This window comes from Panthera tigris, chromosome B3 (genome assembly GCF_018350195.1).
Source record: "Panthera tigris isolate Pti1 chromosome B3, P.tigris_Pti1_mat1.1, whole genome shotgun sequence".
Taxonomy (NCBI): domain Eukaryota; kingdom Metazoa; phylum Chordata; class Mammalia; order Carnivora; family Felidae; genus Panthera; species Panthera tigris.
In genome coordinates this window covers 19,981,886-19,992,234 of record NC_056665.1, presented here as the reverse complement: position 1 = coordinate 19,992,234, position 10,349 = coordinate 19,981,886, and the positions used below count along the sequence as shown (strand labels likewise).

The 10,349-nt window shown below is 42.9% G+C and overlaps 1 protein-coding gene across 1 annotated transcript in view; it reads left to right on the top strand.

Annotated features, from left to right (window-relative positions):
- The first annotated feature begins 6,213 nt into the window (after positions 1-6,213).
- TARS3 (threonyl-tRNA synthetase 3) overlaps positions 6,214-10,349 on the top strand; it is a 62,730-nt gene continuing 58,594 nt past the window's right edge. The window contains exons 1-3 of the mRNA XM_042988225.1: positions 6,214-6,657; positions 7,660-7,728; positions 8,368-8,564. Coding sequence (XP_042844159.1) covers positions 6,340-6,657; positions 7,660-7,728; positions 8,368-8,564 — 584 coding nt within the window. The 5' untranslated portion in view covers positions 6,214-6,339. The remainder of the gene's footprint in view (positions 6,658-7,659; positions 7,729-8,367; positions 8,565-10,349) is intronic.

Genomic DNA, 10,349 nt, shown 5'->3' with positions numbered 1-10,349 from the left:
ATGGAAAAAGATTCCATGCTTCTGGATAGGAAGAACAAATGTTGTTAAAATGTCGATACAACCCAAATCAATCTACATATTCAATGTAATCCCTATTAAATTTTTTTTTAACATTTATTTATTTTTGAGACAGAGAGAGACAGAGCATGAACAGGGAAGGGTCAGAGAGAGAGGGAGACACAGAATCCGAAACAGGCTCCAGGCTCTGAGCAGTCAGCACAGAGCCCGATGCGGGGCTCGAACTCACGGACCACGAGATCATGACCTGAGCCGAAGTCGGACGCTTAACTGACTGAGCCACCCAGGCGCCCCAATGTAATCCCTATTAAAGTAACACCAGCATTCTTCACAGAGCTAGAACAAATAATCCTAAAATTTGTGTGGAACCAGAAAAGACCCCGAATAGCCAAAGAAATCGTGAAAAAGAAAACCAAAGCAGGAGGCATCACAATCCCAGACTTCCAGCTATACTACAAAGCTGTTATCATCAAGACAGTATGGTAGTGGCACAAGAACAGACACTCAGATCAATGAAATAGAATAGAGAACCCAGAAATGGACCCACAAACATATGGGCAACTAATCTTTGACAAAGCAGGAAAGAATATCCAATGGAATAAAGACAGTCTCTTCAGCAAGTGGTGCTGGGAAAACTGGACAGCGACATGCAGAAGAATGAACCTGGACCACTTTCTTACACCATACACAACAATAAACTCGAAGTGGATGAAAGACCTCAATGTAAGACGGGAAGCTATCAAAATCCTCCAGGAGAAAGCAGGTAAAAATCTCTTTGATCTTGCCCACAGTAATTTCTTACTCAACACATCTCCGGAGACAAGGGAAACAAAAGCAAAAATGAACTACTGGGACCTCATCAAAATAAAAAGCTTCTGCACAGCAAAGGAAACAATCAGCAAAACTAAAAGGCAACTGATGGAATGGGAAAAGATATTTGCAAATGACATATCAGATAAAGGGTTAGTATCCAAAATCTATAAAGAACTTATCAGACTCAACACCCAAAAAACAAATAATCCAGTGAAGAAGTGGGCAAAAGACATAAATAGACATTTCTTCAAAGAAGACATCCAGATGGCCACTGACACATGAAAAAATGCTCAACATCACTCATCATCAGGGAAATACAAATCAAAACCACAATGAGATACCACCTTACACCTGTCAGAACGGCTAACATTAACAACTCAGGCAACAACAGATGTTGGCACGGATGCAGAGAAAGAGGATCTCTTTTGCATTGTTGGTGGCAATGCAAGCTGGTGTAGCCACTCTGGAAAACAGTATGTAGGTTCCTCAAAAAACTAAAAATAGAATTGCCCTACAACCCAGCAATTGGCTGGGCATTTATCCACTAGGGATATTTATAAACTATTTATAAACTACTAGGCATTTATCCACTAGGGATACAGGTGTGCTGATTCAAAGGGACACATGCACCACCATGTTTATAGCAGCACTATCAACAATAGCCAAAATATGGAAAGAGCCCAAATGTCCATCGATGGATGAATGGATAAAGAAGATGTGGTATATGTATACAATGGAGTATTACTCAGCAGTCAAAAAGAATGAAATCTTGCCATTTGCACTACATGGATGGAACTGGAGGGTATTATGCTAAGTGAAATTAGTCAGTCAGAGAAAGACAAAAATCATATGACTTCACTCATATGAGGACTTTAAGAAACAAAACAGATGAACATAAGGGAAGGGAAACAAAAATAATATAAAAACAGGGAGGGGGACAAAACAAAAGAAACTCATAAATATGGAGAACAAACTGAGGGTTGCTGGAGGGGTTGTGGGAGGGGGGATGGGCTAAATGGGTAAGGGGCATTAAGGAATCTACTCCTGAAATCATTGTTTCACTATATGCTAACTAATTTGGATGTAAATTTTTAAAAATAAAAAAGAAAACTAAAAAAAAAATAGAGATCCTTTCAGGGGCACCTGGGTGGCACAGTTGGGTTAGCATCTGACTCTTGATCTTGGCTCAGGTCATGATCTTGCATTTTGTGAGTTCGAGCCCCACATCAGGCTCTGCCCTAATGGCATGGGGCCTGCTTGGGATTCTGTCTCTCCTTCTCTCTGCCCATCCCCCACTTGTGTGTGCGTGCACACACAGACACTCTCTCTCTTAAAAAAATAAATAAAAGTAAAAATTCTTACACTTGTGTGTGTATACTTGACCTATCTTGAATAGAGTAGTGTGATAAATTTTCCTATTATTAGTGTGTTTGATCTCTTTCTCCTTGCATTTCCTGAAGTTTGTATTTTATATAGGTGAGTGCTGTGTAGTTTGGCTCATAGATATTTATAATTGCTATATTGTCATTGCAGAATGTGACATTTCTTATATTATAAAGTGTCCTTTGTCTCAACTTTAATTCTTTGGCTTGAATAATTTTTTAGTATAAATATGTTCAAAATATTGCATGGGGAATCCATATACCCCCAATTATTTATGGTTTATCTGAAATTCAAATTTAACTGTGTATCATGTATTTTATTGCAACCCTAAATACAGAAGAGTCTAAGATCTTAGACATACCTCTTTATTTGATGACACAGTGCTTCTATACATGCCTAAACTTAGGGTTTGCTGGGTCAGACAACACCCAGTTCATGATGGACAACTTAGGTAGCTTGGTATCTTGATTGCCCAGGACTAAGAGATCAGTCTCTATTGTGGTCCAGAAGCAAAACTTAAGCTGCTTCTCAAAAACAAAGAATGACATGTTTTTGTTTTTTCTCTAAAGGACTATGCTGTGATTCCCTTTTAAGTTCTGTCAAAGGTTACCTATACTTCCCTTACCTCCAATGGACATTTCAATCACCATCAAATGTTGAATCATTGTGGTCCATGGGTAAAAGTAGTTTGCATAGCAGCTTGACCTGATTTAGAATCTCCTCACTCCTACTCAAAACTGCAGTCTTTTGAGTTATAAAGTAATTGGGTGAGAGTAACATACATGCTCAAATGAGATGTACATTGTCTCCAAAATTCAAAAAGGCCCAGTAAGCATTATGTCTCTTAACAAGAAAATGCTAAGATTCAACAACTTTTCTTCATCCTAGAGTTGACATCTCTAGGTGCCCTGACCTACTGGACCCCTAAAAATTTCACTGAATGGCAATCTCCTGCAAATTTTAATTTTGGGATTTATTTGCCTCCCTATAGCTTTCAAGTGTCCTCCCAAGGTGACTCTAGTATAGGCGATCCTTGAACAACACAGGTTTGAAATGCATGGGTCCTCTTATATGCAGATTTTTTTATAACTACAATATAGTACTTTAAGTGTATTTTCTCTTCCTTATGATTATCTTAATAGCACTTTCTTTTTTTCTAGCTTACTTTATTGTAAGAATAGCATATAATACATATAACATACAGTTAATTGACTTTATGTTGTTGGTAAGGCTTCTGGTCAACTTCAAGTCTTCTGTTATTCATAGTTAAGCTTTTGGGGAGTCAAAAATTATATGCAGGTTTTTCACTATACAGGGCATAGGTGCCCCTAACCCCCACATTGCTCAGAAGTCAACTGTGTTTGGTATTTCCCACTCACCAGGTAGAATCAGCAGGATATTATGAAAGATAGGATATCAGCATGATGCCTTTGAAATGCAGGAGCAATCAAAAATCCTTGTGGACTAGATTATGATGTGAAGCTAGAGAGTCCTGGGGCGGAACTATGGAATGTATTGCTAGTCTTGCCAACTGAATGAAAACTGCTTTTGATGGCCTTTAACTAATAGGTATAAAGTAAAAGCATTAGCCAGATCAATAGCTACATATGAGGTGCCAGAGATTATGCTGATTTACTCCACCAATGATAGCATCTCTGGAAGAGCAGCTGCAACTAGAGCCACTGTCTAATTAGATTTATGACAAATCTACTGCAATTCTTCAACATCCATTTGTTCGCTACACAGGCCAAATAAGGTAAGGTAAATGGACGTCTGGTGAGAATCACAATGCTGCATCTTTCAAGACATTAAGCGTGGCAGTACTCTCTGCAATTCCCCCCGGACTGTGGTATTGCTTTTGGTTTACTATTTTCTAAGATTGAGAAAGTTCTAGTGGCTTCCACTTGGTCTTTCCTACTAGAATAGCTTTAACCCCATGGGTCAGGGAACCACTGTGGAAATTCTGCCGGTTGCTGAGTATGTCTGTTTAAACTCTGCTTTCTGAAACTGGAAACAACCACAGAAACCAAATAAGCTCACCATCAGGTAGATCCTAGTCCAACCCTGGAAACAACCCAAATGTCCAAAAACAGATAAATGGAAAAACAAATTGTGGTATAGGCATACAATGAAATACTACTGGGAATGGGGGGGAGGGAATGAACAATATATACACCCCCAAAACATGGGTAAATCTTAAAATTATGCTGAATGAAAGAAGCAAAAAAAAAAAAAAAAAAAGAGTACATAGCATATGATTCCATTATAGAAAACTCTAGAAAATGCAAACTGATTTGTAGTGACAGAAAGAAGATCAGTGGTTGCCTAAGATTGGGGATGGAGGCCCAAGAGAGAAAAATTACAAAGGAGCCTGAGAAAACTTTTTTGGGGCTAGAGGGGTTCTAAGCCAGGCTCCCCATGCCAGGCTTCTATGCATTTGACAATACATAAGTCATGGCAGGATGGAAGGATCAGAAACCAGATGGCAGCTGGTTCAGAAGTGGCCAAAAAAATGTACAGGCAGCGAGTCTGTGTAATTGTGTCCAGAAGCCTACCAGGGAAGAGAATAAAAAGATACAGTGGTTTTAGTGCCATACTTTATGAAACTTCCTCCTGGGAGCTGTTTGTGATTCCAGTTAGCTTATCCCCATTAGTTGCTCCATCCCAGCCTCTGGAATGCTGAATCTGCTCCCAGAGTGGCATTCATTCACCTCTCAACCTTTCTAATAACTGCCAACCTTTATTTTCCAGAGCAATTACTCTCTGTCTTAACTTCATCAGCCCAACTAAGCTCTCCTATTTTGGAATTCTAATGGCATTTATTATCTGTATCTCATATGAAATGGTCATATGTTTACCAACACTGAAAGGCACCACAGTGTTAGGCCCATAGACACTGGCATCAAATTGTCTGAGTTTGAATCTCAGCTCTGTAATGCGGTGGCTGTGTGACCTTGGTCAAGTCACTTAGCCTTTCTGTGGCTTCGGTTTATCCATCAATTTACCAGACATAACAGTAGTGTTTTTTGTTATGAGTACTAGAGGAGTTAATATTTGTAAAGAGCATGGAATAGTGTATGACACATTCTAAGTCCTAAGAATGTTAATAAAAATCAATTTGTGTCATGGGGCAGCTGGGTGGTTCAGTCAGTTAAGCTCCAACTCTTGATCTCAGCTCAGGTCTTGATCTCAGGGTCGTGAGTTCAAGCCCTGAGTAGGGCTCCGTGCTGGGGGTGAAGCGTACTTAAAAAAAAAAATCAATTTGTGTTCCAGTTATACTAAGGTTCATGCTCACAGTCACGGGGTATACAGAGTGTCTGTGGCATTTGCCCTGGTCTCCAGCGAGAAGCTAACAATTGCTAGCCGCCTTTTCTTAGAGATCTTCTGTGCCCAGCAGCCTCTGCACTTGGTCAGCCTTGGCTTGAAACCCAATGGCCACTATTCAGAACCTAGATGCAAGTTGGAAGAATAGTGACCGGCAGAATTCCAGAGTAAAGACAGAGCCATGCTGAGAAGTGAGATATTAGCCTTCCCAAGATTTTGGATAACTTGCGTTTCAACCAATGCATGGTGATATGTGGCTAGCTATGAAAGCACTGTGACCCTATTCAGTCCCCACGCCGCTCTCCAGGCCCTAAACCACCGCGTGTGTCCCCACCCCAGCAGTGTGCCCGGCCTCAACTCCACCCCTGCAGTCGCCCCGCCTACCCACAGCTCCTACAGTCCCAGCCCTGAAGAGAGCCCCGCCCCGCCCCTTCTGCCGCCACTCCCCCCCTCGTCGGCCCTCCCCACCTGTCGCCCCGCCTCCTCGCACCTCCTGTTGTCCCTGCTTGCAGATAGGCCCGCCCCTCTACGTCGCCCCGCCCCTCACCGTAACCCCGCCCCCCGATAGTCCTTCCCCTCCCTGTCGCCCCGCCTCGTCGTAGCTCCTACAGTCCCACCCCACGACCCGCAGAGAGCCCCGCCCCGCCTCTCCCTGTCAGCCCGCCTCTCCCCGTCGCCGCGCTCCCTCAGCTTATATATAAAACGGCCGCTGTCTCGCTCTGCCGGTCTGGGGTATTGCTACCCCCTTGGCCGTAGAGGCTGCACACGGAGCGGCGTCGGTGCGGTGCAGAGCCGGCTGCCATGGCGGCCGAGGCCCTGGCGGCCGAGGCCGTGGCTTCACGCCTGGAGCGGCAGGAGGAGGACATCCGCTGGCTGTGGGCGGAGGTCCAGCGCCTGAGGGACGAGCAGCTGAACGCTCCCGACCGCTGCCCGGTCGAGGGGCCGTGCCTGACGCGGGAGGTGGCGCAGCTCCGGGCCGAGAACCGCGACCTGCGCCACCGCCTGTCCCGCCTGCGGCTGTGCCTCGCCGAGGAGCTGAGCCAGCAGGCAAAGCTGGAGAGCGCGGCGCGGGCGGCGGCGGCGCAGGAGGAGGCCGGGCGCGCGGCTGCTGGCGCGCAGGTAACGGGGCGACAGGGCTCGCTGCGGGGAAGGCGGGCGGGTGCCGCCTAGAGCCCCGGGAGGGCGGTGCCGCGGGCTGCGACGGTGTGCGGGTAGCGACGGTGTGCGGGTAGCGGTGGTCCCGCAGGAAGGACGGGTGCGTTCCCTGCGCGCTGCAGGGCCCGCCCCTCGCGGAGCGCTGCTCTGTGCACCTGCTAAGGCCTGGGAACCAGTGAGTAGCCTGGATACCCTTTGGAGCCCCGGATTTCCAGCAGTCGCCAGACTGACTTAATGGTGTGATTTCGCAGTTCTTCCAGTAAATTGTCACACATTTTCTTCAGTAGCAGAAATAGCATTTTCCTTTGTTTGAAAAAAAAAAAAAATGCTGGAGCGGTTAAAACTCTCTGTTCTTTCCTTGAGCAGGAAGACCAACAGTTACATATATAAACTCTTCCATTCCCTCTAATGAATGGCTGGTTCTGAGCTATTGACGACAGGTGGTTTTGTTGTTCTCTTGGTACGGTCTGTATATTTAACGTTATTATTTAACAATATTTTAATATTTTGTTTCGGTGAAGGACAAATTATCTTCGTGCCACCTAAGTTGAAGTGTTGTGTTGAAAGCTTTCTCAGACTGTTCTCAGGGGTGTTCTTGAGTTATTCACCAAGGGTAACTGTGGTGCACTGGCAACATCTTCCTAAAATAGTGCATTTAAAGTCTGGCGGCAGCTACACAACCATTTTACAGCGACATTATCTGTTGAAAGTTTAGGGGTGAAACTTTCAAGAGCCAAACATATTAAGTGTACTTAGCAAGAGTGTGTGAAAATGCACAGACAGGAAGGATGGAACCCCAGAAAATGATTTGCCCGCTGAGAGTTGTAGGTGGTGGTCAGGGAAGCCCAGCCTGCAACATGGGACACTTGCTGACTGCTGGCATGTGCCTCTCTTCTGCACATTCCAAATGCGTCGCTCTTTCCTGTCATTGCTGTGAGTTATTTATAATTCACCTTTATTTCTCAGCCTCCTTCTAGTCAAAGCCAAGAAAAGAGCACTAAAATGAAGGAGGAGGAAGGTGGGCCTGAGAGTGAGGTAAGCTGTTGCTATGGAAATAATGTAAAATACGACTTGTAATTTAAATATGCTTGTACAGTTAATTGCCCAAGATCTTTAATTAAAACATAATTGCTAATTTGGGCCACAGTAGTATATTTAAAACCTTGCTAGCTTTAGATGCAAGTTGTCTTAACTTCGAGATGAGCTAGACAGTCAGCTGTATTCAAGTGCTGTTTTGTCTAAGTTGAGATAGCCCAGCTGTTCTTTTGTGTTAAAGAAATTAGCTACTGTATAAATCATCAAAATAGCATGTTTCCAGCATAAATACTTGGCAGGAGCTAAGGAGGAATACCTGGCCTCAGAGGGGTCAGTCTGGTTGAGATCAGACAAACAGGAAGGACTAGAGAACAAAGGGGTGTGGTGTATAAATAGGTGCTGAATCAGGGGACTGTGCACACACAGGTGTTAAACATGTAGTGTAGGGAGACATGCTAGTTAGAAAAGGTGGGCTCTGAGCTGGACCCTGAGAGCTAAGAAGGAGGAAAGAAGTGACTGGAAGGAGACTTGGAAATGACCTGTGGTGTGCAGAGTATGGGGTGAGACTTACTGGAGGTTGAACAGTTAGAACAAAGTGGGCTGTGTATGTTCACTTTCTTGTATTCTGATGACTTTCAGGTGAAAAATCAACCAAATTTCATAAAGGAAAGGTTGAAGCTTTTTGAAATATTGAAGAGAGACCATCAGCTCTTATTTGCCATTAATGACAGAAAGGGGAATACAAGCAATGTGATCACAGTGAGAGTGGCTGATGGGAAAACAGTGGAAGGGGAAGTTTGGAAAACAACACCTTATCAAGTAGCTGCTGAAATTAGGTAAACCATAATTTGGAGAAGATATTCTTTATTCAGTATTGTGCCAGCGCTTGGTAACACTGTGTTCTCAGGGGCTGTGAAAAGTGTTTTTTTTCTTACTCAGTTGAATAAATTAATTTTTTTTTTTTTTTTGAGAGAGAGAGAGAGAGAGAGCGTGAGCGAGCAGGGGAGGGGCAGGGGAGACACAGAATCCTAAGGAGGCTCCAGGCTCTGAGCTGTCAGCACAGAGCCAGATGCGGGGCCTGAACTCGTGAACCACAAGTTCATGACCTGAGCTGAAGTCGGACACTCAACCAAATGAGCCACCCAGGCACCCCACTCAGTTGAATAAATTAAATGTCATTAGTTATTTCCCTCTGGTTTCTAAAGAGGGCATTTAAATAAGTAATTGAATATCAGAATAAGACCTCTTCCTCTTTAAAATGTCCACATTTTAAAGTTCTGATAAAAATATACAGTAGAGAAAAACGTTTAATCCTTGACAGGTCCCATTACATTGACGCTGGTCATCAAGATTTTTCCATGAGATTTTACAGATCTTTTGCTGGACTTGACTTCAAGTCAAGTTATTGTCTCACCAGTAAATAACCATGGGTGGCTCTTCAAACTAAGTGGGGCAGATCTTTCCAAGCCTGTTTCCTTACATCTGTGGAAATGATACTTTTCCCATTTACCTAATGAGGTTGTTAAAATTAACTGAAATACTGCATATGTAAAATACTCTGAAAATTAAAGTGCCTCCAGAAATGTACAAAATGACTTATATACAGATTGAAGATGTATGTGAGGGTGTATGTATAAACCCTGGAATAAGTACTTTGTCCTAGAAATTAGATACATTAGTGAAGTTATGTTATTTTGACCAATGTTAATTCCTAGCATTAAATATAATTCCATGGAAGCTAAAGCTCAAAACTGCCATGTAAATAAACTTGCTATATAAAAAGCAAGTTTTTTCAACAATTGAAGTACTCAGGTTTCCTTTGAAAACTATGGTTAAGATTGTGTGTGTGTGTGTTTTTTTTTTTTTTTTCCCATCCTATCATATCCTGTACTCTGCAGCCCCCTCCCAACCTGTTCTCATGTTTTTCAGGCTCTCCATGAATAGATGTGCTGGGAAAATGGGCTTTGAGGCAAAATAAGTTTATGTTTCTTCATGGAGAGTCAGTTTTCATGTTAACATATTGGAGACTGAGAAGTCCTACACTGAAGAAACCAGCTCAAACTTGGGAAACAAAGTTACTTGATTATAGAAGATGTTCTTTGTTGTAACCTTAATAATATGCATTTCTGCAGGGTACCAGTTTACAACCCCTACAATCAAGTTTCATGATAGAGGGGTTGCAAGAGTGCCCAAAATAAAGTTATCCCAAACTAAAAGATTAAGCAAAGCTTGTGTCAGGCAAACCTGGTAAGAAGAAAGCAGTGATCATAATATTACTATCAGACTTCAGAATTTCAGGGCCAAAATCATCACATGGGATACTGGGACTTATTTCCAAAGTAGACAAACAGTATAATCTGTAATAACTATTCGTCATGAACCTTTTTGAGTTACATAATGTAGCATCAAATCAGAAATAGAAAATTATAGACACTCAGGAATGGTATACTTTTAACCTGCCTTTCTCAGTTCTGAAAAGATCATGTGTCTGAATAGTAACACTGTAAGGTAGACTTAGTGGTTGCTCACCAGTCGCTGTGGTCTATAGACAGAGATCTCTCAGACCTGTGGTCATGTTTTTGGTTCCTCAGAACCTTAATAAAAAAATGCAGAAACATACC